The 27,679-nt window shown below is 40.6% G+C and overlaps 5 protein-coding genes across 9 annotated transcripts; 3 read left to right on the top strand and 2 right to left on the bottom strand.

The window, feature by feature from the left end:
- Positions 1-1,361: 1,361 nt before the first annotated feature.
- LOC133417909 (gastrula zinc finger protein XlCGF52.1-like) lies at positions 1,362-3,773 on the bottom strand. The gene is made up of 2 exons (XM_061706135.1): positions 3,361-3,773; positions 1,362-2,585 (listed from the first exon to the last, which is right to left on the bottom strand). The coding sequence occupies exons 1-2, from the start codon at positions 3,485-3,487 to the stop codon at positions 1,417-1,419; spliced, it is 1,296 nt and encodes a 431-aa protein (XP_061562119.1). The 5' UTR covers positions 3,488-3,773; the 3' UTR covers positions 1,362-1,416.
- Positions 3,774-3,927: 154 nt separating this feature from the next.
- On the top strand, positions 3,928-7,748 carry LOC133417889 (oocyte zinc finger protein XlCOF6.1-like). 2 transcript variants are annotated; one of them, XM_061706110.1, is made up of 3 exons: positions 3,928-4,112; positions 4,282-4,442; positions 5,616-7,748. In XM_061706110.1, the coding sequence occupies exons 2-3, from the start codon at positions 4,325-4,327 to the stop codon at positions 6,800-6,802; spliced, it is 1,305 nt and encodes a 434-aa protein (XP_061562094.1). In that variant the 5' UTR covers positions 3,928-4,112; positions 4,282-4,324; the 3' UTR covers positions 6,803-7,748. The 2 variants fall into 2 exon arrangements, with proteins under 2 accessions (XP_061562094.1, XP_061562085.1); XM_061706101.1 differs by having other exon boundaries at positions 4,229-4,442.
- Positions 7,749-8,197: 449 nt separating this feature from the next.
- Positions 8,198-11,124, bottom strand: LOC133418171 (gastrula zinc finger protein XlCGF52.1-like). 4 transcript variants are annotated; one of them, XR_009770425.1, is made up of 3 exons: positions 10,742-11,124; positions 8,715-9,768; positions 8,198-8,634 (listed from the first exon to the last, which is right to left on the bottom strand). XR_009770425.1 is itself a non-coding variant. In XM_061706617.1 (3 exons), the coding sequence occupies exons 1-3, from the start codon at positions 10,869-10,871 to the stop codon at positions 8,507-8,509; spliced, it is 543 nt and encodes a 180-aa protein (XP_061562601.1). In that variant the 5' UTR covers positions 10,872-11,124; the 3' UTR covers positions 8,198-8,506. The 4 variants fall into 4 exon arrangements, 3 of the variants coding, with proteins under 3 accessions (XP_061562601.1, XP_061562610.1, XP_061562590.1); XM_061706617.1 differs by having other exon boundaries at positions 9,484-9,768; XM_061706626.1 differs by having other exon boundaries at positions 9,595-9,768.
- Positions 11,125-11,443: 319 nt separating this feature from the next.
- On the top strand, positions 11,444-14,976 carry LOC133417416 (oocyte zinc finger protein XlCOF6-like). Its single transcript, XM_061705175.1, has 2 exons — positions 11,444-11,841; positions 12,964-14,976. Exons 1-2 carry the CDS (start codon positions 11,715-11,717, stop codon positions 14,898-14,900), a joined length of 2,064 nt encoding a protein of 687 aa, XP_061561159.1. The 5' UTR covers positions 11,444-11,714; the 3' UTR covers positions 14,901-14,976.
- A 3,857-nt stretch (positions 14,977-18,833) lies between these two features.
- Positions 18,834-26,468, top strand: LOC133417317 (zinc finger MYM-type protein 1-like). The gene is made up of 3 exons (XM_061704998.1): positions 18,834-19,224; positions 20,048-22,411; positions 24,741-26,468. The coding sequence occupies exons 1-2, from the start codon at positions 19,095-19,097 to the stop codon at positions 22,408-22,410; spliced, it is 2,493 nt and encodes an 830-aa protein (XP_061560982.1). The 5' UTR covers positions 18,834-19,094; the 3' UTR covers position 22,411; positions 24,741-26,468.
- The last annotated feature ends 1,211 nt before the right edge of the window (positions 26,469-27,679 follow it).

Here is a 27,679-nt window from a genome sequence, read left to right as displayed (position 1 = left end):
GTAGAGAGAGAAGAGCAGCGGAGAGAGGACACAACCTTGGGGCGCCCCAGTGCTGATGCTGCGTGTGGATGAGGTGGCCTCCCCCAGCCTGACCTGCTGTGTCCTGCCCGTCAGAAAGCTGTAACCCTATTTTTAGTAACTCAAGCAAGTTTTGACATCTTGGGTTTAGTTTAGGGCAGGTATTGTTAAGAACCTCACGAATCAATTCGTTTTCGATTCTTTAGGTTGAGATGCGATTTGATATTGATTTAAATGCTTGGAAACTGATTCAGTAAGAAGTCGATGGAAACAAATAGAGTACCTGTTGACAGTTCTTTGAAATGCATTTTAATGTCCACGTGAACATACTGTATGTGGTCTTTCGCCTTTCAATTTTTAGAAGTAGTCGTAGTTTTTTTTTTTTTGCACACTACCTGATTTGAGCATAAGGAGTACAGAAGAAAAAAAACCATGACAGTTGTGGTAAAACATTGAAAAAGTCAAGTGCATGTCAACTTAATTGTCGTTCTGTCTATGTCTTTCCTCTTGTAAATTGTGATGTAATTGAACAATTCTGCCTGGCACAGGTAACAAAAGTATGTATTACTCATGTATTACTCGTGCACTCACTGTAGTTGTCTCGCCATCCTGCACTGTTTGCATATACTGGCCACTCATGCCAGAGTAGCATCTGCTCCATTTGCACACTGATTGAGGAGTATTTGTAACATTTGCACAATCAACATTGTCCCAGATTATCGCGCTACTCGTCACTTTAAACCGCATACACTCCTTGAAGTCTCAGCGCCCTTTGCACATTAGTCATTGCACCGGACTATTGCTATATTAGTCATTCGAACTGCTCTAAGTGCTAGAGGGAAAAAAAATATAATAATTTGTACTGGCATAATAGCAACCCTTTATTGCTCAGTGACTGTTTTTTTTTTTTTTTTTTTTGTCAATGTCTTTGTCTCAAAAGTGTTCTCTGTCAATTGACTGTCTGTTGTCATACTAGAGCGGCTCCAACTACCGGAGACAAATTCCTTGTGTGTTTTTTGGACATACTTGGCAAATAAAGATGATTCTGATTCTGATTTCCTGTGTCCCGGAATCCAAATTGACCCTAAATAGCTAATTTAAAAGTTGAAGGTGCTGACTTCTTGGTTGCTGCTGCTGCTTGTTTTGGTCAATCAATTAAAAGGATTTGCTGAATCGGTAATGAATATGATTATTACGATGCATCCATTAATCAATATTTTTACACACCCCTAGTTTAGCTCCTCTTTAAGCAAAGAAAACAAATGACTTAACCAAGGAAAATTAAGTTCAAATTAAGCGCAATGCCATTTAGGCTCCTACAATGACGATATGCAAAACTGTCACTGTTTGAAGACTTTTATTCAGGATCACATATACACTTAGCTTGTTTCATTAGCGTCATTGACTGCTGCTCTTCTCACCAGCACACTTGTGTCTCTTAACCTGATCCTTGCGAGTGAATCTTTTCTCACACACACTGCAACTGAATGGTTTCTCACCAGTGTGTATTCTTGCATGCGATGTCAAGTGTACTCTTTGAGTGAATCTTTTACCACATACTGAGCAGGAAAAATGCTTCTCTCCAGTGTGTGTTCTCTTGTGTTCAGTCAATCCGGAACGATCACTGAAAGTTAAATTGCAGACCGAGCAGGCAACATGGTTTTCTGTAGCGTGCGTTCTCGTGTGCCTTACTAAACTTGTCTTTGCAGAGAATCTCTTACCACAAGCTAAGCATGGAAAAGGTTTCTCTCCAGAGTGTGTTCTCATGTGTTTAACCAATTTTGAACGTTCACTGAAACTAAAGGTGCAGATTGAGCAGGCAAAAGGCTTTTCACCAGTGTGTATACTTGTGTGCGTTCTTAAATGTCCCTTTATAGAGAATCTTTTACCACAAACTAAGCAGGCAAAGGGCTTTTCTCCAGTGTGTGTTCTCGTGTGTCTTTTCAAATGTCCCTTTATAGAGAAGCTTTTACCACATACTGAGCATGCAAAAGGTTTTTCCCCAGTGTGTATTCTCATGTGAGTTGTTAAACCACTCTTCTGAGTTACTCTAAGACCACAAACTGAGCAGGAAAAAGGTTTTTCCCCACTGTGTATTCTTGTGTGCGCGTTCAAATTTCCCTTATTCGCAAATCTTTTACCACAATCTGAGCAGGTGAAAGGTTTCTCTCCTTTGTGACTTCTAAAGTGAACCTTCAAATTCCACTTTGAACTAAATGTTTTCCCACACTGCAAACATTTGACTTGATGGTTGTCAGTGTGACATTTCTTATCACTTTTAGAGTGTTCCTCATCATCACCCGTGTCAGGAGAGTGTGACGATGTGTTGTCACTGTCTGATAGCGGCGCTAAGAGTCCGTCTGCTTGTGATCCTCCACAATGGTCTCCATCACCTTCATCATCATCGTCTTCATCGTCTTCATCATCATCGTCGTCATCATCATAATCTTCACTCTTCACAATTACAGTCAATGGAAACTCGGCGACATCAACCTCCTCCTCTTCTTCTTTAATTTGAAGAGGCTCTGGCTCCTGCATCTTAAGACGAATACATTCGTCGCTGACATCTGCAGGACACGAGAAAGCAAACACAAGGCTTGAAAAAGTCAAACTTTGCGCCGTCAACTCTCATGTGGTGACTCTGATGTTGCGCAGTTTACAGAACTGCGATTGTAAGTACAACGATCAGCAATTGTCAAGATGACAAGTAATTGAGCTGAGCAGAAAGAAAATCTCAGAGACATCAACCGGGATTTTCAGGGGTCCACATAATCATGAGGGGACACATCAGAGCCACGTGACATAGTACAGATCTCCCATTTCTATTGCATGTAAGAAAAAAAACTCCATCAAAGCTGTGAGGTAAATAAATACAAAAACGACTAAAAATATATATTTATCCTTGTATGCGTAGCGCTATTGAACCATGCACGAATGTTCACTAATTAATGACAATGTTGCACATATTATTTTAATCTGTGTATTCTATAAATAGAAGGTGTAATACATATTGATGATTGGAACTTCTGAAGCCGACGATGCACAAGTCCAGTGCATGCATTAATTCATTGCCAAATTTTGTCCCTTTGTGATCATTTGACGAGTTGCTAGTTTCATCATACCTAATTTTCTAAAATGAACAGAAATAGAAGTACAGTACAAGTATATGAGTACTCCACCAAACAAAAAAATCACAATATGATTAGAGGGAAGAATTAGTAAATGAGTCCCAACATTACTCATAGCTGAATCCCTAATCATTATTTAGTTTAGTGAACCACATAGCCCCCCAAAAAAATAGAAAGTAGTAATTAATAAAGTGAGAGTAAGAAGAGAACAAACCTGCTCTGTATGTTTCCTGATGAGGCTTCTTGAAAACAGCGTCCAGCAGATGACGTTGTCGCTCGTTCTCCACTTTTGTTCCAGAAACTTCCTCCTCGTATTCTTCTTTCACACTTCTTGTGCACATTTTCACACGATATTCACAACACTTGACACTCACGCCAGATCTCCACTTCTCGATGTGTTGATGACAAACGCGTCTCTTTGTAAGTGGCTAACAAGCTAAACTAAGCTAGTTTGAGAAGCTTCAACGTGCAGCAAGACGAGTTTATCCGGACGCAGGGAACCAATAAATGATGCCTTAGTCTAGTAAAGTAGTGACGGGAAGTCCTGTGTCGTGGTTTTCCTCCTGGTTTACTGAAAGAATTAGTAAAAGTGCAGTAATGCAACGAAGCTGCCAAGGTTTCAGAGAGTACGGCGAGAAACCCAGGAAGTAATCTGAGCGCGTATTCAAGCGTGATTGGTTATGGGAAAGTGACGTCACGTAACCGGCTAACGACTTGGCTCCGTAAATCCTTGTCGTCGTCCGCGTGGCTTTGGAGACGCGTTTTGTCTTGTATTCTCCAAATGACGTTTCATACTCTCGTGCGATCCAACTTCTCGATGGTTTTCGTTCTTGACTTTTTCCACGAAGTTTGTCCAAGTGGTGTTGCCGTACAACTTTGTTTTCATATCGATTTCTGTGTACGAGCGTCACTAAATAATTCTTCCTGAATTACAGCTGCTGAACATACTGAAGCCTCTTCGACACAGTACGTCCATCACTACTTTACCTAATTAAAACATCATTACATAAGTCTCTGTGTCCGGATAAACTGGTCTGGGTGCACGCTCGTGAAGCTTCTCATGCTATCTTCGTTTGTCTTAGCTTGCTAGCCGCTAACGAAGAGAGGCGTTTCTTCTCAACGTATCGCTAAACAGAGATCAGTCGTGAGAGTCAAGAGGTTGTTATCATCGGGTGAGAATGTGTGCCAAACGTCTGAAAGAAGAGAACGGGGAGAAAATTTGTGGAGCAAATGAGGAGAATGGGCGACAACGTCATCTACTAGATGCTGTTTTCAAGAAGCCCCAAGACAGAGCAGGTTTGTTCACTTCTTTTTATCATTCGTCTCGCAGAGCCTCGCCTACTGTACGCCATTTAAAAAAGAAGCGTAACAAAATAAACAGTGACGTTCTTTTAAATTGCAGTTCTCTGGTCTTTCCTTTATATCTATTTTCGTTTTGTATCCAATAACGATTTCCACATCATTTCCGGTTCAAAAACATGGCGAGGCGCGAAGTGCGGCAGCGAGGAGCCACGCTCTTTTGGGGATATTTGGACTTTGCGCTCACTAACTGGCTCGAGGAGGTTTGTAATACTTGTTATTTCATATTATGTGCTCTGTTGAGCACATAAAACCGCAGATAAACGCAACTGCTCCCTCTTCTTATGCAATGGACTAGTCCGTCTTCTCACTGCGCATGTGCAGACTTGATTCAGTAAGACGGAACAAAATTGTTGCCGTGGTTGTGAGGAAAGTGAAGCATCAGTTGCAGTCATGCATTTTAAAATTGTGCTCCAAATAAAAGCCAAACATGGAAGATATAACATTGGAAGCTCAGGTTTGCGAACAAAAGCTAGTTCATTTCCGTATTATTTTCAATATGCAAACCATCTTGGCATGAGCATGGGGTATGTGTTCATGCGGAAGGTTCAATAGCCTGGTTTACATGGCACCTAATATTCTGATTAACATTGGGTTGGAAGACAAACCCTTATAAAAATACTCCATATAAACACCTTAGAATAAACCTGCCGAAACCAATGGAATTTCATTGGGTTTCAGTGAAACCAGAACAGACCGAATCGTCAAAAAAGTACAGAACTGCTGGAAAATGCCAGCTTCCAGTAGAAGCGCATTATTATCAAGCTTTTACTTTAATAAAAGTGCAAAAACAATCGCATCTACTGTGTGAAGTAGACAACTGACCTTTATCTTGATAAATAAACATCTGTGCATGTTGCACGTCTGTAAAACAGCTGCTCTGGTTAAATGTAATGGCACATGCAATCGGAATAGATTACGTCACACAGAAAACAGTTGACCTGAGAGCTTTAATCGCAATGGTTTCAATCAGAATGAAAAAAAATGTCTGCATTTGATGTTTGCAGCAGGAATTGGTCGAATAGCGGGGGATTGCTGTAATACAAAACATCAGTCACAATAAACCTGACTTTGCCAAACCTTGTGTGTTTGTCATCCTGTATCCTGCAGATGTCAGTGAAGAATATCTTCACCCTGAGCAGCAGGAGCCAGGCCCCCCTCATATTAAGGAGGAAGAGGAGCCAGAGCCACCTTACATTGAAGAGGAAGAGAACTCAGAGCCTTACATTAAAGAGGAAGAGGAGGAGGCTGATATCACCAAGTTTCCTTTGACTGTCATTGTGAAGAGTGAAGATGATGATGAAGAAAGTGATGGAGACCACTGTGGAGGATCCCAAGCGGACAACCTCTTAGCTCCACTATCAGATTGTGAAGACATAATGTCACACGCTTCAGACACTCATGATGAACATTCTAATGGTGATATGACATGTCACAGTGTCAACAAACGCTGGAAATGTTCTCACTGTGACAAAACTTTTGTCTCCAAGTATGTTTTGAAAAATCACATGATTACCCACACAGGGGAGAAAACTTTCAGCTGCTCAGATTGTAGTAAAAGATTTGCTCGGAGGGAACATTTGAACACACACGCAAGAACTCACAGTGGAGAGAAACCTTTTACCTGTTCAGTGTGTGGGCAAAGATACTCTCGAAAGGCAAGTTTAATAAGGCATGCAAGAACACACACTGGAGAGAAACCTTTTGCCTGCTCAGTCTGCACCTTTGCGTTCAGTGACCGCTCAGGATTGGTTCTACACATGAGAACACACACTGGGGAGAAACCCTTTTCCTGCTCAATGTGTGGTAAAAGATTTGTTCGAAGTCGCAATTTGACAAGACACTCAAGAACACATACTGGAGAGAAACCTTTTGCTTGTTTAGTTTGTGGTAAAATGTTCTCTTTAAAAGAAAGTTTAATAAGTCACACAAGAACACACACAGGAGACAAACCTTTTTCCTGCTCAGTGTGCGGTGTTAGATTAACTCAAAAGTTTAGTTTAACAAATCACATGAGAATACACACTGGAGAAAGACCTTTTGCCTGCTCAGTTTGTGATAAAAGATTCTCTGAGAAGCGATATTTAACAGTGCACAAAAGAACACACACTGGAGAGAAACCTTTTGCCTGCTCATTATGCACCTCAAGTTTCAGTGAACGTTCAAAGTTGGTTAAACACACAAGAACACACACTGGTGAGAAACCATTCAGTTGCAGTGTGTGTGATAAAAGATTCTCACGTAAGGATCAGCTTAAGAAGCACAAGTGTGCTGGTGAAAAGAGCAGTGGTCAGTGAAGCTCCAGGACTTTAAATTGTAAACTTGTAACTATGACTTTCTCGCCCACATACAGTAAATGTTGATCGCTTGTGGTAAGCTAGCTGTAAAAGTGTATATGGGATCCTGAATTTTAAAAAAAAGTAGTCAAACATCAATAGTATTGAGGATCTAATAATATTTAAGCATTGTGATCATTACCCACATCTATCTATCGATCGATCTATCTATCTATCTATCTATCTATCTATCTATCTATCTATCTATCTATCTATCTATCTATCTATCTATCTATCTATCTATCTATCTATCTAGCTATATAGCTATCTAGCATCCATCCATCTCATATCCCAAAATACTCCTCTACGTGGCGCAGTATTTTATCCTAGCCCAGAAAGAGAAGGTTTCAGTGTCTATATCTTTGTCACAACATTACATGATACTTGGGTTATTACAAGTGTAGTCAGAAGTTCACATTCACACCCATCATGGACATGTATGTCTTAGTAACACTGGTCTTTTAGTGTGTCCTATCACAGGACTAGATCTTGATCTGAAGGCTGTGGCTGTTACTTGTATACAGGGAGGGAAAAAAATCTCCTGACCTCAACCCTATTGAGAGTCTCTGGAGCGTCGCTCACGCGTAGCCTAACTGACTTCAGCTCCTGTAGTCACTCACTAAAGGCACATGTCCACCACATGAATACTATAGTATGTATAGGAATTAAACATTAGAAACCCAGTTTACATCTTTACATGCTTGTTATATTATTATTTTTAGACAATACAGTGCTATTTTCTCTATTAAAAACATGAAAGCAAACATTGAGAGGTTAATGGTGAGTTGTATATTCCATCATTTGTTTTTATTTTGTTTGTTTCTATGTCAGTCTGTCAAAATATGTCTTTTGATGAAACCAGTCCCTGTTGTTGTGTGTTTGACTGTCCCTTTCAATAAATGGCTGAAAGTGCAACTTCGACTGTGGCTCTTCTTTGCCTACAGGAGAGAGCATTGCAGTACCTTAACTGTTCCTTCTTTATTCTTTTTTTTTTTCCCTTACTTGACTGGCAGTCTATCGGAAGCTCGCTTGTAACAAAAATTGTGGCCTACAATACAGAGCAAAACCAAGAAACAGCTTGTAACTTGGAAAATTACTTGTAATATGGGGAGGGGGGGGGGGGCACTTGTAAGTCAAGGCACAAGTGGAACATCTGCAGTCTATTCTCTGACAGTGTTCATTTGAAAAACTATGGTATCTTTCTATTGTTAGCCAGCCAATCGACATTATACTTTTGTAATGTTCATTTTCTGTTCATTATCTCAGCACTTACAGACTAAACGGAGAAAGAAGTTTGAAAAAATTAAAATGAGGAAGAAATAAAAGCTTAAAAAATCAACATCAATCCTCCCAAAAACCTCTGAAGCGTCACTTTTCTTCCGGATAAGCATTTGTGTTGCTTAAAAAAAGATAAGACAGCAGTGATGTCCAAACTGTTTAGTGTGTATCCATATTTAGTATCAGATAGTAATTTATGATTGTGTAGAAATTTCGCTCATCTGTTATTTACAATTTTTTCCCCTGTAATTTGTGAAGTGGTATCTATCCCAGTTTTATACAGCAGCACAACATCAGCTATTTTCTTTTTTTGTTTAGAAATGTACTGCTTTGCAATGATGAATTCCAGATTTTATTACAAATGACAGAAGACGTTACAAGGCAGCGTCACCTGTTGCATATACACAAAAACATGCAAACAACACTTATCAAATTGCAGCCACTTTGTGAATCTGTTGAGGATGTCTTCTTTGTTGAGCCCAGTAGATCAAGATCTGGTCCTCCGATTGGATGCACTAAAAGACCAACATTCATATGATATTCATGCCCATGATGAATGTATGTAAGATGCAATAACACAACCATCACCACAGACCTCAAATGGCTTATCCAAAGAAAACACCAAAAATTTTGCTTGACTGCATTCCGGCTCCTACAATTATAGATGCTGATCACAATCACAGTTTGATGACTTATATTTGATTCAGGATCACGTTTATACTTTCACATCTTATTTTGTTAATGACTGCTGGTCTTCTCGCCAACACACTTGTGTCTCTTAACTTGATCCTTACGAGAGAATCTTTTCTCACACACGCTGCAATGAAATGGTTTCTCACCAGTGTGTATTCTTGAGTGAGTTGTCAGACTGCAGCTTCGAGCGAATCTTTTACCACAAACTGAGCAGGGGAATTCCTTCTCCCCACTATGTGTTTTCATGTGTTTAAACAATCCTGAATAAGCACTGAAACTAAAATTGCAGACTGAGCAGACAAAAGGTTTCTCTCCAGTGTGCGTTCTTGTGTGCGTTATTATACTTGTCTTCAAAGAGAATGTTTTACCACACACCAAACAGGCAAACGGTTTCTCCCCAGTGTGTATTCTAGTGTGTGTTCTTAATTGTCCCTTGACATAGAATCTTTTGCCGCAAACGGAGCAGGCAAAAGGTTTTTCTCCAGTGTGTGTTCTCATGTGAGTGGTTAAAATACTTTTTTGAGTTACTCTAAGACCGCAGACTGAGCAGGCAAAAGGCTTCTCTCCAGTGTGTGTTCTCATGTGTCTTTTCAGTGATGACTTGTTGAAAAAAGTATTGTCACACTGAGAACATCTGACGCGTTTGTTGTCACTGTGACCTATCACATCACCTTTAGAGTGTTCATCGTCATCATTCTCGTCAGTGTCAGGGGAGTGTGATGTTATGTCGTCATTATCGTACAGTGGAGCTAAGTCGCTGTCTGCTTGGGATCCTCCATCACCTTCTTCTTCATCATCTTCGTCTTCACTCTTCACAATGACAGTCAATGGAAACTCAGTGATATCAGCCTCCTCCTCTTCCTTTTTAATGTAAGGCGTCGCCGGCTCCTCTTCCTCTTTAAGGTGGGCGCGCTCCAGCTCCTGATGGTCAGTATAACAATCTTCCTCACTGATGTCTGCAGGAGACAATTGTGGAGACAAAACACACATGGTATGGAAAAGTCAAGTCTTATGTTGTGACTCTGATGTGGTGCAGTATTGTTTATAAATGTTTATCAAGAACATGCCTACTAATGGGGTTCGGGAATTACATTTATGTTCCTTTCAAAGGTGTTTGAGTCGTCCAGAAATTGGAATTACAAAATCAGCCATTTGCATGATTAAAAATAATTGATTTGTTATTCACAGTACCAGAAGAAAAAATTAAAATTACAGACATCAACCTTGATTCATTTCTCAGGGATCCACATAAATGATTGATCGTCAAATCCACACAGTGCAGATTATCTGGTGTAAATATAATTATTTATGTAAAAATATGCCAGTGATTCTAATTAAAAATAATGAAGAGTGGTACCTTGATTTAAAAGTCCCAAACAAATGTTTTTGGAGTCGCTAGGTCAATGTTTTTTCTTCGCGTTGCGAGCAAAAATTTGAATTACAAGCGGGCTTCAGATAGCCTGTCTCTCGAGTAAAGTAGGGAGAGAAAAAACAGACAACTACAGTCAGCAAGGCACTTTTAGTAGTTTCTTTAGCGGGACAAACACACAAATCCAAAATTAAAACACTGGCAAGGAACATGAAGTCCCTCACTTGCCATTGAAGGTACACCAACACACAAATGTGTGTGCGTGTCTTTCATCTTAATTACACTTTATAAAACCGTTGTATTTGTTGTCACTCTCTTTTGTTATGTTTTTATAATTATATTTTATAATGCAGCGCTATTGTGTTTTTTTTTGTGGGGGGGGGGGGGGGGGGGGGGGCTGGAATGGATGAATGGGATTTGGATTCAATTTAACAGGGAACACTGATGTCAACGAGTAAATTGGTTGACTTCCCGAATGAGGATCCCTTTAAGAAATAAGCACACTAATTTGGTGAGAAATGGAAGGTAGCTACTAAACACAGAGTAATTGGTGAACAAACCTGCACTGTGTAACACATATTGGGGCTTCTTGAAAAGCGTCTCCGGTACTTGACCTTGTGTGTCGTTCTCCTCTTTTGTTCCACAAAGTTCCTCCTCGTACTCTTCTTCTTTCACGCTTGTTGCACACATCTCTACGCGATAATCACAACACTTTACACACACACTTGATAACAAATGCGTCTTTTGTTAGCAACAAGCAAAAGAAACGAAGCTAGATGAGCTCGGGAAGCTTCAACGTACGCCGAGAAGAATTTATCCGGGGAAAAAGATGTACTTAATGAAGTTTTACTCCAGTAAAGTAGCAATCGGACGTGATGTGTCGAAAGGTTTTAGTACGTTAAGTAGTAATTGGGGAACAATTATTTAGCGCGTGGTAACGCGAACACGTACACGGAAGTAGGGAAAAGTACGGCAGAGCCACTTGGACAAATTAAATGCTATTTTGACGCGCACTATCACCTCCCGAGTTTAAAGAGCATTACCGCCACCTATTGGGCTGGAAAGTCTACAATTTGATTTTTATTATTTGTAATTATTTTTAAATGCATTTCAAATTGCATGTATAATGTATTAGGCTATTATAAAAGATATGATTCCATAACTCCTTGTCTATTTCAAGACAGGGTCACGCACCTTGGCTGCGAACGACCGTCAGAAGAAGAAGAAGAACGAAGAAGAAGAAGAACGAAGAAGAACGAAGAAGAAGAGTTAAGCATATATTAATATATATTAATGGCATACATCTGTTGCAGCTCAATTCCGTGCAAGAACGAACGCACTTACTAAATAGAGCTTCTTGAAATTTAAATGGAGTAAAATGTCAAAAATTAAGCTTCATGTCCGGATAAACAAAGCTTCTCAAAACTAGCTTAGTTTAGCTTGATCGCTGCTACCAGAGACGCGTTTGTGATCAACGCGTCGCAAAGCAGCGCTCAAGTGTGGCTGTAAAGTTTTTGCGATTATCGTGTGGAAATGTGCGCAAGACGTGTGAAAGAAGAGTACGAGGTGGAAATTTGTGGAACAACTGAAGAGAACGAGCGACAAGATCAACTCCCGGACGCTGTTTTCAAGCAGCCTCGAGTTGTGTTACACAGAGCAGGTTTGTAGGCCTACACTTCTTTAGCTCACTTGTTAACTATAACGTATTTTCTTTTTTTTTGGGTGTACAATATTCATGTTTAACCCACGTCCCACGATGTTTTATTATAATGTCAAGAGACTGGTCAATACAACGAGAATGTGCACTGATCCACATTCACAACCCAAATCCTAATATTTCTGGCCGTAATTCTAATATTTCTGCCCAGGGCTCGTTATTAGGAGTCCCACCGGTGTTCCAGGCGATATGATTAGCTAGTGCATCGTGGGAAAGGCAGGCAAGGCAGATGGAACAAGATGACCATTCTAAATATGTATCACACTTGTACAAAATTATTTCCCACTGCTAACAGTTTGAATCCACTGTCTTGTTTTCTCCTCTAAGGCTAACGTTCACACAGCAGGGCAAGATGCCCAATTTAATTTTTTTTATAACATCCCATCTGTCAGTGTAGTCGTTCAAAGTACAAAAACAAATGCGCCTTCTACCGCAGAAGGAATGCGTCCATGAAAAACTGGACGTCACACAAACACAAGGCGTTACCGGAAGTAAACATGACGAGACCTCATCAAGTAAACATGACGAGACCTACCTCACGTAGGTCTCGTCATAATGCATTTGTGGCAATTTCAAGGATTTTGTGCAACTGGAGCCAAGATGTTCTTATATTTATCAGTTCTGAAGACTCTTCTTGTCATCACTGACTGTTTTCTTCTCTTTCGCTTGGCGCTGCTTTCGGGGCGTGTCTGTTTTGTCGAACAATTGCGACGTTTGTCGCCTTTTTATGCCGTAATGTATGCACTGCTGCTGCCAACAATTAGAATTTCCCCAATTTGGAATAAATAAAGGCATATCTTCTACCCTGTCTAAAATGAGTGTTATCAGTTTATCCCTAATATTTTTTGTCTATTTGATTTTCATGCTCTAGTTAGAAAATAAAATAATAAATCAGAAGTTACTCAGTTGTTGACCATTATCTTTTCACTGAATACTTACTCTTACTCAAGTAATTATTTGTATGAATACTTTATACTTGAGTTGTACATTCTAAAGTAACAGTACCCGAGTACAATATTTGGCTACTCTACCCAGCTTTGTTGTTTACCTTCTTGTCTTTTTCAGACGTCGGTGAAAAATATTTTCATCCTGAGAAGCTGGAGCCCGACTGCCCTCGTATTAAAGAGGAGGAGGAGGATATCACCAAGTTGCCATTGAGCATTGTGCCTTTGAAGAGCGAAGATTATGAAGACCAAGGTCAGACGTCACAGCGTCATCACAGTCAAAGTCAGGAGAACAGAGTGGCGGCGCATCCAAGCAGCAGCTCAAATCAAGACCACAGTGGAGGATCACAAGCAGACAGCCTCTTGGCTCCACTATCAGATAGTGATGACATAATGTCACACTCTCCCGACACTGATGATAATGAACACTCCAGAGGTGGTAGGACATGTTACACTGACAACAAACCTTTGAAATGTTCTCAGTGTGACAAAACCTTTTTCACTAACTACGCATTGCAAAGACATTTGAGAACACACACTGGAGAGAAACCTTTTGTCTGCTCCGTTTGTGGTAAAAGATTCTCTGAAAAGGGACATGTAATTAGACACACAAGAACGCATACTGGAGATAAACCCTTTTCCTGCTCAGTGTGTGGTCTTAGAGTAACTGAAAAGAGTAGTTTAAAAGCTCACACAAGAACACACACTGGAGAGAAACGTTTTGCCTGCTCAGTTTGCGGCAAAAGATTCACTGATAAGCGAAATTTGGCGACACATGCAAGCACACACACTGGGGAGAAACCTTTTGCATGCTCAATTTGTGGTACAAAATTTTCTTTGGAGACACATTTAAAAACACACATACACAGGCACACAGGGAAGAAACCTTTTTCCTGCTCAGTTTGTGGTAAAGGCTTCTCTGTCAAGAGCAGCTTAGGGAGGCACACCAAAAAACACACTGCAGATAATCTTTTTAGCGGATCTTCCATCAACTGTAGTTTTGCATTGGCAAATATCCATCCTGAGCAACAAGAGTTGCGTTCCACAGTGGAACAGCCTGAACCAGAGCCCCATTACATTGAAGAGGAAGATAAGGAAGATGACACCATCAAGTTGCCGTTGACTGGTATCCCTGTAAATAGCGAAGGTGATGATGAACACAGTAAAGGCGATGTGACATCTCAAATTGACAACAATCACTGGAAATGTTCTCAATGTGACAAAACATATGGTTCCAAAACAAGTCTAAGAAGACACATGATGGTCCATACTGGGGAGAAACCCTTCAGCTGCTCAGATTGTGGGAAAAGATTCGGACGGAAAGCATTTTTGATCATACACACAAGAACACACACTATGGAGAAAACATTTTCGTGCTCAATTTGTGGTAAAAGCTTTGCTATAAAGGCAACATTAGTAAGACACACAAGAACACACACGGGGGAGAAACCTTTCACCTGCTCATTTTGTGGTAAAACATTCCCTGGAAAGAGCTACTTAATAATACACGTAAGAACACACACTGGGGAGAAACCTTATGTGTGCTCTGTTTGCGGTAAAAGATTTATTGAGAAAGGAGGTTTGAACAGACACACAAGAATACACACTGGAGGGAAACCTCTTACTGGTTCAGTTTGCAACTTTAATTCAGGATTGGAAGAGGTTTGTCTTGAGCGGCAGGAACAAGAGCATCCCCACATTAAAGAGGAAAAAGGAGAGTTCTCCCACATTAAAGAGAAAGATGAGGCGACAGAGCACCTCCACATTAAAGAAGAGCAAGAAACTTCTATCACCAAGTTACCCTTGACTGTTGTCATTGTGAAGAGTGAAGCTGATCAAGAACAATCTAAAAGCGATATGACATGTCAGCCTGACAACAAACGTGTGAAATGTTCTCAATGTGACAAAACTATAAGTACCAAGAAAAATCTGAAAAGACACATGATGATTCACACAGGTGAGAAACCTTTCAGCTGTTCAGTTTGTGGGAAAAGATTCCTTGACAAGGGACACTTGGCAAGGCACGCAAGTATACACACGAGAGAGAAACCTTATTAGTTTTTATTTTATGGTCTTCTTTTGATTTTTTTCTATTAACTGCAAGAGATAAAATGTTGAGTGCGTGTTTTACATATGTATGACTTCATTTTAACCACGTGAAGCACTTTCTCAGTCCTCACTCTAAGAAGTGTGATATCAATAAAATTGACTAACTTACTTTTGCTTGTTCAATCTGCAACGTTAGTTCAGGATTGGGAGATCAGATCTTCCTGGGCAGCAGGGGTGGAGCTCCAGGGTGGACGAAGATTCACTCTGAGTCACGCTTTGGTGAGGAAATCAATGACTGTGTGTGTGATTCATATGTATCACACATACATGCAAACATTTACATTTATAATTGTTTGTGTGTGTGTGAAAAGGAGAGTTTATTTCATAATGTTTTGTAGACATGTTATTACAGTCTTTTTCTGAAGTGTCATCAGCAGCAATACAGTCGGACTATTGCTCAGTCTGCACAAATATTTCACTTTCTTATTGAGAAAGGAAAACGGCACATATTGTTAAATCTATTTTAAGAATTAATGAGTTAATTAACAGTGCCCGCCCTCGCGTGCTGTACTTTTAGTGGGTTAGGCCCGGAGGCTGAATAGATTTTATTACACTCTACCGCAGCACGCTCATCCTGCTCTCAGTTGTTCTACTTAAAAATAAATCTCATTTCTTGATTTGAAACCTCCTCTGTCCTCACTCCACTGTTAATACAGTGCCGTGAAAGATGTGTATAATACTTTTACAGGATGTGACATGACGGTATGCAATTAAGGGAGGTTTTCTTTTTTTAGTTTTTTTTCTACTCTCTTTTTTTATGTCAATATTAATGACGTAAATGGATTTAAAGAAAAATAATTAAGTCATTTCGTAGTAATTGCCCACAAATCCAACTTGTATGCAGTTGATGTCCAGATTAATTTTCTTTTCATCCTGATAGTAGTCTCATTTACAGTATAACCCCAATTCCAATAAAGTTGGGACGTTGTGTTAAACATAAATAAAAACAGAATACAATGATTTGCAAATCATGTTCAGCCTATATTTCATTGAATAGACAACAAAGACAAGATATTTAATGTTCAAACTGATCAACTTGATTGTTTTTAGCAAATATTCATTAACTTAGAATTTTATGGCTGCAACACGTTCCAACAAAGCTGGGACAGGTGGCAAAAAAAGACTGAGAAAGTTGAGGAATGCTCATCCAACACCTGTTTGGAACATCCCACAGGTGAACAGGCTCATTGGGAACAGGTGGGTGCCATGATTGGGTAGAAAAGGAGCTTCCCTGAATTGCTCAGTCATTCACAAGCAAAGATGGGGAGATGTTCACCTCTTTGTTCAATCAATACCTCAATTAAAACAGGACCTCTCGACCAATGAAAGAGGAACAATACAAACAGTTTTGAAAAAATGCACAAAATATACTCATATCTGCACACAAAATATACTTATCTGCATACTAAGACTTTGTAAGTATTGTGAAATAAAACTTTTCAGCTGTAACACAAAAAACGTCATGTGCACGTGCACGCGCACACCCCTGGCGATTGCATTTGGATGTTTTGTTTCTAAATAAAATAAAAATAAAAAAATAAAAAAGGTTTTGCAGGGGCCGGGGCATGAAAATTATGTCGCGGTCTCTGGTGCCACTTAGTGGGTGAAAAGTTTAATTACATGCATTTTTTTTTTATTTATTATTATTATTTTCTGGCGGCACGTTGGCCGACTGGTTAGAGCGTCAGCCTCACAGGTCTGAGGACCCGGGTTCAATCCCCGGCCCCGCCTGTGTGGAGTTTGCATGTTCTCCCCGTGCCTGCGTGGGTTTTCTCCGGGCACTCCGGTTTCCTCCCACATCCCAAAAACATGCATTAATTGGAGACTCTAAATTGCCCGTAGGCATGACTGTGAGTGCGAATGGTTGTTTGTTTCTATGTGCCCTGCGATTGGCTGGCAACCAGTTCAGGGTGTACCCCGCCTCCTGCCCGAGGACAGCTGGGATAGGCTCCAGCACGCCCGCGACCCTAGTGAGGAGAAGCGGCTCAGAAGATGGATGGATTATTATTTTCTGCACGAAAACAATCAGAAACGTTGAGGAACATTGGCAAAAGCATTATAACACATCAGCTTTATAGGGTACTGAAAAATATTATTTATAATGGGAGTTAATGAATGCAGCCCTATGGGAGGCACAAGCCAGTGCAAACTGTAGGCCGGCCCCAAGCTTGTTGCTTCAGGAAGGACATCCGGCTTAAACCTAACCAAATAAATATGAGCGTTCATCCAAAGAATTCCATACCGGATCGGTCGTGGCCCAGGTTAACGACGTCCGCCACCGGCGCCGTCAACCTGCAGGGCGCCGTTGGAAATTCAGCTACTGTGGGTCGAAGTCGAAGAAGAAGAAGAGGTGGAAAGCGGGTTCTTCGGCAGAAAGAGAAGAGGAAAGCACAGAGCCTTGAACTGAATGTGGGGACTTTGAATGTTGGGACTATGACATTTAAGGTGGAGGTGGGACTGCATCACGGAGCCCCTTCCTGTGTGCAGTGGTGATGGATAGGCTGACAGATGAGGTTAGACTGGAATCCCCGTTGACCATGATGTTTGCAGATGACATTGTGATCTGCAGTGAAAGCAGGGAGCAGGTGGAGGAACAGTTAGAAAGATTGAGGCATGCACTGTAAAGAAGAGGAACTTGAGTCAAAGCCCGAGAAAAGAACATCTGGACAGTGACAGCAGAGGGCGCCATAATGTCACCCAGTGCTATTATATGTAATGCAATCCATCCATCCATCCATTTTCTGAGCTGCTTCTCCTCACTAGGGTCGCGGGCGTGCTGGAGCCGATCCCAGCTGTCATCGGGCAGGTGGCGGGGTACACTCTGAACTGGTTGCCAGCCAATCGCACGGCACATAGAAACAGACAACCATTCGCACTCACATTCACACCTATGGGCAATTTAGAGTTTTCAATTAACGTGCATGTTTTTGGGATGTGGAAGAAACCGGAGAGCCCGGAGAAAACCCACGCAGGCACGGGGAGAACATGCAAACTCCACACAGGCGGGGCCGGGGATTGAACCCCGCTCCTCAGAACTGTGAGGCTGACGCTCTAACCAGTCGCCCACCGTGCCGCCTGATTTATTTTTACAATCCAAGACAAAGCAATTGACTAGTCACAAAATAGACCCTATGTAAGGAATATCTTCCACAAAAAACTCTTCAGTAAATGTATTTCATGTTAATCTGAGATTATCATCATGGCCAGTTAGTGAACTTTAAAAGAAAAATGTTCTAATTATTATTATCAATATTATTTTTTTGTTTTATTTGTTTTTACCAAGGCCGCCAGAAGGGGGCGGCACTTGCATTGGTGAACACTCCCGTTTTCAAAAAAATATATTTGACACAAAATAAAATAATTATTCATCACTTTAAAGTAATGATGCTAGATTTTGTTGAATCAATATTCGATTACCTCCCAGAGGCGTCGTTTCCCCCCCCCGCACAAACTGGCCCAAAATCCACTTAAAAATGGCAAAAGAAAATTAAGGCTAATGCAAGTTTATTATTATTATTATTAACAATTTAGAAAATACAAACATGGCAACAAGTCTTCACAACATCATGACATAACTGCCAAGGGATCATGTCCATATTACAATAGCGACAAAAGTGGCTAATGCAAGGTAAATGTCGCGAATAAAGACAACATGGTGTCCGTAATCCGTGTGACATAGTTCGAACCAATGCAGTGAATTGTAAGAGTACACTACCGAACGCGTGGGTTCCTTCTTTTTTTGCTGTTGGTCTCTATAAAAAGGGTCCGACTACGAACAGTAACTGAGCTCCGTAGGGCGGAAACGTCCGTCTCTAAGAATTATCCGACGAGGAAGAAAGACTTCCGCTGCAATGCTTTTTTTTTTTTCACGCTTGACTTCCTCTGCTACGCTACTTCTGTACTCACGAAACAATTATTCGCGATTTAGTACTGACCGTACTGAAGCCTCGACACAGTCCGCACGTCACCACTTTACCGCAGTAAAACACCTTGGTGACCGCATAAACTCGCTTCGGGTGCACGTTGAAGATTCTCCGGCTAGCTTACCTTAGCTGGCTAGCCGCTAACGGAGACACGTCTGTTTTCGATGTACCGACAAGCAAGACCAAGTTGAGTGCAAAGTCTGGCGATTATGGTGTGAAAATGTGTGAAAATAGCGTGAAAGAAGAGGAGTACGAGGAGAAACTTTGTCGAACAAAAGAGGAGAAGGAGCGACAGCTTCAACTCCTGGAAGCTGTTTTCAAGAAGCCTCGCGTTGTGTTGCACAGAGCAGGTTTGTTTACCTCTTACTCGTTTAGTAACGACTTTCTACTCGTCACAATATTTCTGTGCCCCCCCCCCCCCCGTCGTCCTGATTTGTTCAGGATACGGAAAGCTCGAAACTATTCAGAACCTGTACAAAATTCTGCATCCCAAGTGGAATCATGGATGGCAAATCATTTGTGTTTTTATTCATTAGAATTGATGTTAGTATGTGGGAAGGATGTTAAAGAAAACTATTGTATATGCTCCCTTTAAAATAACAGTTTGACATAGCAGACATTTGAAAAACAAAACAAAATGATTGTTGCTGCTGCTGAGATTTATACGCTCCTTTAAACATATGCATATAGTGATGTGCTTTTAAAAAAAATGTTTTGTATTGTTTGTTTGTTGTATATTGTTTGCGTTCTAGCTATCGCTGTAAGCGTTCGTCGTGTCGTCACCAAATGGTCACGTGGTGCATCGGAGATAAGTTATTTACCTTTCAGGCCTATTTTCTGACATGTTAACCAATAACTGAATCATAATCAATTCATGCTTGTGCATTGTCAATTTGAAATAATGTCCTGTTTCTTTTTATAACGGGATGGGGAAAATGTTTTTATTTAGCAGATTGTTGATTCATAAAAAAAAAAGACAGATTAATCGACTATTACAATAATCATGAGTTGCAGCCTTAAAATGAACAGAAATTGGAATCTTTAACCTCGTTCATGTCAAATTTTATACGTTACTGATAAACATAATATATTGCATCGAAGTCACAACGTGAAGCTTGATTGGTCAAAGTTTGACTTTACCAAACAATGTGTTTCTCTTCTCGTGTCCTGCAGTTGTGAGTCCTGATCTCTATCCTGAGCAGCAGGAGTGGAGTGCCAAGGCGGAACAGCAGGAGCCAGAGCCCCCCCGCATCAAAGACGAAGATGAGCCAGATCCCACCTATGTTAAAGAAGAAGTGACCCTGGAGCTCCCTCGCTTTAAAGAAGAAGTAAAGGAGGAGCCACAGGCCCCCTGTCTAGAAGAAGAAGAGCAAGTGGCTGAAATCCCCACGTCTCCTTTGACTGGTGTCAACAAGTCCAATTTCGCAAAACTGGACTACCAATCGAAATGGAATCTAATTCATAAAGGTAGACCGACGCCAGAGCTTAAAGATCTGCTTCAAACCACAGGTCCGAAAGTAACCCGCTCGTTTCAAGCCGAGTGGTACAACCGTAAGGACTGGCTGTGTGGCTGCCCTATCAGAAACCGACTTTTCTGTTTCCCCTGCTTGCTGTTCTCCACCTGTGAAAATGTGTGGACAAAAATTGGATATTGTGACATGAAAAACTTACCAAGAAGCCTCACCAAACACGAAAGATCTACTTCCCACATTCAAAGCCAAATTGCTTTGAAAACGTTCGGGACAACGAGGATAGATTTGGCTCTGGATGAGCAGCAGAGACTTAATGCTAGCATCCACAATGCTAAAGTAAAAGAAAATCGAGAGGTTTTAAAATATCTTATCGCTGTAACCTGCTTCTTTGCTGAACAGGATCTGACATTTCACAGTAACGATGAAAATGCAAGCTGTTCTAATCGCGGCAACTACGTGGAACTTTTACATGCTTTTGCTGAGAAAGATGCAAAATTAGCAAGACTTTTGGAGACATCTGCTTTGTTTTCTGCCTTGTCAAAGAGAATAGAGAGTGATTTAATTGAAGCAGTAGCTGATGTCATCAGAAATGATATTAAAAAGGAGATTAACGCGGCTCCTTTTGTGGCCGTACAAGTAGACGAGACAACGGACGTCTCAAACAAAGCGCACGTTTCGGTCATTGTGCGCTATGTGACTCAAAGTGATGTCGCCTGTAAAGTGAAGGAGGCGCTTTTGGGGTTGGATGATGCGAGTGATGACAGACGAGTTCCTGCTATAGCTGAATATGTCTTAGGGGTGTTAGATAAATACGACTGTGTCGAAAAGCTTGTCGCTCAGTCTTACGACGGGGCTGCTGCGATGTCATCAGAGCTGAACCCGGTGCAGGAGAAAATCAAAGAAAAGGTACCCGAAGCTATGTTGACCCACTGTTGGGCGCACAACCTCAATCTGGTGTTGTTGCATTCAGCAAAATGGATGCCTGTGTGTAGCGCGTTCTTTAAAACCCTGGCGGGACTTGGGACATTTTTTAGTCAGTCCACGAAGCGCAGCAGTTTACTGCAGGACGTTGTGAAGCGGCGTTTACCGAGGGCGGCGCCCACGCGGTGGAGCTCCAATTCCAGACTGTTACGAGCGATTAGCATGTATCAAGCTGATGTGCGTGCTGTATTCCGCATCATGGGTGAAAATCCTGACAGCTGGGATAATGACACTCTAATGATGGCTTCTGGATATGATCAGTGGCTATCAAAAGCCTCGACATGCTTTTTAATGATGGTCTCCGAGGGTATTTGTGATGAAACTGATGCACTTGTAAGTGCGCTTGAAAACAAAGTGATGGACATTGGACATTGTTGTGCGCGAATCCAGGACACAATGGAAGTATTTGAACACATGAGCCTTGAGTTTCACACTTTCTACGAGCGGTTTGAACAGAAATGTGCCACGCTGGGCCTGGCAGACAGTGAAAGTCCAACAGGTAAACGCTCAGTCAGAGAGGAGAGGAAACAAATATATTATAACATTCTAGACAATGTCACTTTTCAAATGCGAAGTAGATTTGGTCATTTTGACCAGCTTGCATTCTTCGGCTTAGTTGATTGCTCCAAATTTTCAAAAATGTCCCGACATTTTGAGGACGCCAAACTGCAGAGCCTGTTGAACTATGCCAGGTTCTTTGATTTTGTGAGACTAAAGGCCGATCTCATCGGACTGTACAGCTCACATATAGTGAGGAACGAATGCAAAACTCCCGGGCAGCTTCTCAGCTTTTTGACAGAAAAGGATTTGATTCAGACCGTACCGGAGGCTACCAAATTACTTCAGCTTGCGCTCACTGTGCCAGCTACAACATTGTCAGTGGAAAGCTCAACCTCGGCATTGAAAAGACTCAAACTATTCTTCCAGAATAGGACCGATCGAGGAAATCTTTCTGCACTTGCAATAGTCTCGGTTGAGAAGAAGAGACTTTTGAAGCTCAAGGAACGAAAGGAGGACTTTTACAATAAAGTAACGGAGAGTTTTGTTCAGATGGAGAGGCGCGTGGACTTCATCTACATGTGAGGTAAGACAATAAACATCCTTTGATACGACCCAGAATCGAACACAAAAATGGATTTTGAAATCAAAGGCCTTGCTTCAAATTCATATTTTGCACACCGCTTAATGATTTAATGAGTTGCCTACCAAATAAGAAAAAAAAAATTGCTTTGGCTATTGTGCGCACCCTAAACTGCTAGAAATGTGTGTGGAAAGAATGCTTATATATAAATATTTTTTTCCTCTACCAGTTTTTAATATCTGGCTGCCAATTTAATGGCCAATACGCAACTCCGTTTGGCTCCTAATTTTGTAAATGTGATTGTCGGTGCGTCACCGGCCCATGAACCTCAGTGCACGTTGCTGATGAACAGAAACGTTGAAATGGGGCTTTAGCCAGGTTTCTTCAATGGCTATTATGTCAGGCTTATTTCCTGTACTTGAAACACTTTGTATTTTTGTAAAAAAAAAAAAAAAAAAAAAAAAAAAAAAAAAGATATATTAAGTAGCATTTATTGATCCAGTTTTTTTGTGTTGTAGTTACTTTTTGTTAGTCTTTTATTAATTATTGTGTCAATATAATTAATATATATATGAAAATTATATATATATATATATATATATATATATATATATAAATTTAAATAAATAAACAGAGAAAGGTTAATAGAAAATTGCCATTCCATGTCATTTTAAGGAAAAATATTAAATCTGGATATATATATATATTGTTATCGGGATACAAAATGACCTATTTTGGGATTATATAAATGTTGTATGGTATGTGTATGCCACACCTGTGTTGTGGATGGATTAGCTCAACTATGACGAAGTGCTCACAAACACAGATTTTGACAGATTTGTGAACAATATTTGAGACAAATAGGGCTTTTGTGTACATAGTAGTACATAGTAGTAGTACCAGCCACACAATATATTATTAAGGGGGGGGGGGGGGGGCCTAAGGCCACTCCCCTCAATCGATCAATCCTAGCAACGCCCAAGAGTTAACCTATAATCATAAGGGCAGTGTTCCTGCATTATGTCAACTGATCATCAAGCAACTATGTCCTATTGGTATGTCTACGACGAGTGAATTAACACAGTCATGCATGCATGTTGCCGAGGCACCTTTTTAATGTCTCATAACACGCTTTTTGTCCGAGTCGCCTTTGAACGCATCATGAAAAGTTGCTTCGCAGATGAGTCTGATGCTGCGTGCTGGTCATGGCAACAACAAAAAAAAGTCGATATATATATTTTTTAATTAAATGTACTGTATTTGAGCTAAGTATGTGTTGCTAAAAGCAAGTCTCAAAACCCTGAAATTGTGCTCCTATATTTATTTTCTATTCGTGACCGATGTCATGCTTTCAATTTGTTTTTGGTTATCCTCGTATTTGTTGTTTATGTATATTTGTCCATTTTGTTGAAGGTATCGCAAATAATTGTAGGCTTTGCCAAATTGTTAAATAAGATAAGTTTTTTTTTTTTTTTTTTTAAAACCAATTTACACTACAGCAGTACTTCCGGTTTAGCCAACCACACACGTTTAAATGTTTCTATAATTATTGGTGGACGTACTGTATGGATGGACCTTTGGCGTTATGCGGGCTCCCTCTAGTGGTGGATGAAGAAACAAATGGTCAAACTGCATAATGTCACAGTGGATTCAATTTGATCATAATACAGTAAGTACACTGTATTTGTTAAGTACAGTTCAGTTGTATTTAACTTTTAAGTACAATAAAGTTGCATTTAACCTTTTAAAACTGTTTTCAAACATTTATGTAGGTACTTTTGTATTCTGTTTTTACTTTTGTGCAATGCATTTTATTTGAATCCTTAAGTAAAAATGTTTTTTCAAATATAGTACAAATTATTTGTGCGTATTGCAGCCTTGTTTTTTTTTCCTCCTGAAGCTCCTTTGATAACGCATCGAGTTTGAGTCCACAATGCCAATCACCTTCACAAACCTCTGAAGTTGTCCTATTGTTGTTGTAACAGTGCCATGAACATCTCCTTTACTCATTAGCCTGAGTTTGAGTTTCTCCCCTGCCATTTGTGCTTTTAGTGGCCTCTTTGGGAATGGAATATCTTGCAAACAGTGTTTTGCTTATGACCTCAGTCAATGGTAGTTATTATTAGCCAAGCTAGCACCACTAGCTTTGGTCAAAAGTGACGACTAGCATCAGTCGACGTCATCTCCTTTCATACGCGCCGCTGAATCTGCGCGCTAGAACAAGCTGTGCCACTTCCAATTACCTGTCTAAATAAAGACAAAAGGAGACTTGAAAGAAGTTTTCTTCTCGTTTCCTGCAGACATTAATGACGAATATCTTTGTCCTGAGCAGCAGGAGCAAGAGCCCCCTGATACTAAAGAGGAGGAGAAGATCCAGAACATTAAAGAGTAAGAACAGGAGGTTGATATCACCAAGTTTCCATTGACTGGAGTTGTTATGAAGAGTGAAGATAATGAAGACCAAGGTCAGTGGTCACTGCTTCATCCCAGTAAAAGTGAGGAGAACAGAGGGGCGGAGCTTCCAAGCAGCAGTTCAAGTCAATACATGAAAACTGAAGGCGATGCAGACCACTGTGGAGGATCACAAGCAGATAGCGTCTTATCGCCACAATCTGAGTTTGATGACATAACGTCACACTCTTCTGACACTGACACTGCTGATGATGAACACCGTGAAGGTGGTATGACAAATTACACTGAAATGCTCGCATTGTGGGAAAACATTTAATTGAAAGTGGAATATGAAAGTTCACATGAGAAGTCATAGAGGAGAGAAGCCTTTCAGCTGTTCAGATTGCGGTAAAAGGTTCTCTGTAAAACATAGTTCAATAAGTCACGCAAGAACACACACTGGAGAAAAACCTTTGACCTGCTCAATTTGTGGTCAAAGATTCGCTGAGAACCGATATTTGAACAGACACATAAGAACACACACTGGAGGGAAAGCTTTTGCCAGGTCAGCCAGCAATAAAAGTTCCAGGACAAGCTCAGATTTGATTATACACACAAGAGCGCGCAACGGAGAGAAACCTTTTGCCTGCTCAGTATGCAATAAAACATTCACTCATAAGGGAAGTGTGAATTCACACACACTGAAGAGAAACCTTTTTCCTGCTCAGTTTGTGGCAAAAGATTTAATCGGCCATGGCAGTTAAAATTACATACAAGAACCCACACTGGTGAGAAACCCTATTCCTGCTCAGTGTGTGGTAAAAGATTTACCGTAAAGGGACATTTAGTAACACACACAAGAATACACACTGGTGAGAAACCTTTTGCCTGTCCATTGTGTGATAAACGCTATTCTAGAAAGGGATCTTTAAAAATACACACAATGACACACACACGGGCGGAAAAACTTGTGCCTGTTCAGTTTGTTATACTAGATTCCCTTATAGGTCATATTTGAACCAACATAAGACCAGACAGTGGACAGAAATCTTTTAACTGCTCAGTTTGGGGTAGAAGAGTCACACAGAGTTACCTTTGGAACAAAACACAAGACTAAACACTGGAGAGAAACCTTTTGCCTGTTCAATCTTTACCTACGTTTCAGTGTATATTTGGGATTGTTTAAATACATAAAAACACACACACTTTAGACACCTTTTAAAATGACAGACACTCTTTCAGTTACGAAGTGATGTCACAAAATTGGACTGAGAGGTCCAAGGAGAAACGAGTTCTCTCTGAACCTTTGGAAAGAAGGACTTCATGACAACTGACACATTGACACAAAAGACCTCAATTTCACCACAGCTCAAGAAAGAAACAGAACAGAAGCCTTGAATTTTAAATTAGCTTCCTTGGCAAGCGGAATGAGGTAATTTTCTTTGTGTTTATATGTCAACAGTTGTATGTTGTACAGTTGTATTTTGTCCTGATCTTTGACCTGATATCATGTCCATTTGTACCCACTGAAGTTCTGAAAATAAAGTTGTCATTATATAAATCAACAGGATTAGAATGTATGTATCTAGCAATTATGGCGCTTCTGAATGACCTAATGGGTCATTTCAGCGCACTGCGACAATTGGTGTTGGCCTCTCCCAGAGCAGCTTTTTTGAGAGTGCTGTCCCAAGTTTTAAAAGCAATGTTACGCAGGAATGTTGGGCAGATATGTCAATTCCCACGTATAATGGATGGGTTAAATAAAACAAAACATGGCATTTGTGCTGCTACGGGCTTCCCCAAAAATATCAACGCGATAGACTGAACTCTCAATTTGTTGTTTTTAACATGATTTTCTTTTGTCAAAGCACTGAGTTAAATAGTCTTTTTTTTTTTTTTTTTTTTTTTAACTTTCTTATTATTCCTTTTCCCCATGTTTAGAACATGTCTATAGACGGAGTGAGCCACTCATTATTGTGAAACGTCCACGCACAGGGAGATGTCAGAATCCGAGGTCCAAAGCCCCGATGCGAAGACCAGGGCCGTTGAAGTGTGAATAGTGAATAGCCAATCAAGGACTGCATAGAGACAGGAGACATGACCGAAGAGATGTCAATCATTTCTCGTGCAAAACAGCGCACTCAACCTGCCACATACAGAGCCTCGCGGGGGGAGACAGCAGTTTCTTTCAAATAAACCTATTTTAGTTTCTTGGCCAGATTATTTAACTCTGGTTAGCAACAAAAGTGAAAAAGAAGGAAATGGAAACATCCCGAGGCAAAACAAGGGTAAACATAAATATCGGTGGTGTCCAGACAGTTGCATGGCTGACTTTGAAAACCACTGATGCCGATGTCACTGTTCTCACCGGGTCGTCAGGTAAATTGATCACCTCTCTTATATTTTAATTGATTGAACATTCCAAAAAATACAACATGAAACCTCTGACATTTCATGTTTGTACGGTAATACCGCATGCTTGCGGCCGACCGAGGTGCATTCTGAAGCGGTCAGGCGAGTGCAACGGACCGTTCCCTTCCTGGATTTTTTTCTTCCAAGTTTAGTGAGCTGGAGTATTTACTTAGACACAGTCACGAAGATGGCGGGGGCAAGCTTTGACGTGAACCTACATTCAAATCTTGCCTTTAATTATGACATCATCATCATCATTATAACATCAGGACTGTGCTTCATGGTAACTAATAAAGCAGTTACGCTCTGCGTTCATTCAGGGGTGGACCTTGCAGGCCACATCTGAGCGGATAATTTTCCCTTTCCGGCTGCAGTATTTGCAGGTCTGTCTGGGGGACTGGTCAAATCGGACTGCATCACTTGGGTTGTGGCTACGGTGTCCTTGTACAGGTGTTGGGATATCAGCAA

This window comes from Phycodurus eques, chromosome 2 (genome assembly GCF_024500275.1).
Source record: "Phycodurus eques isolate BA_2022a chromosome 2, UOR_Pequ_1.1, whole genome shotgun sequence".
Taxonomy (NCBI): Eukaryota; Metazoa; Chordata; class Actinopteri; order Syngnathiformes; family Syngnathidae; genus Phycodurus; species Phycodurus eques.
The sequence above is the reverse complement of the archived record's forward strand: the minus strand, read 5'-3'. Positions and strand labels throughout refer to the sequence as shown.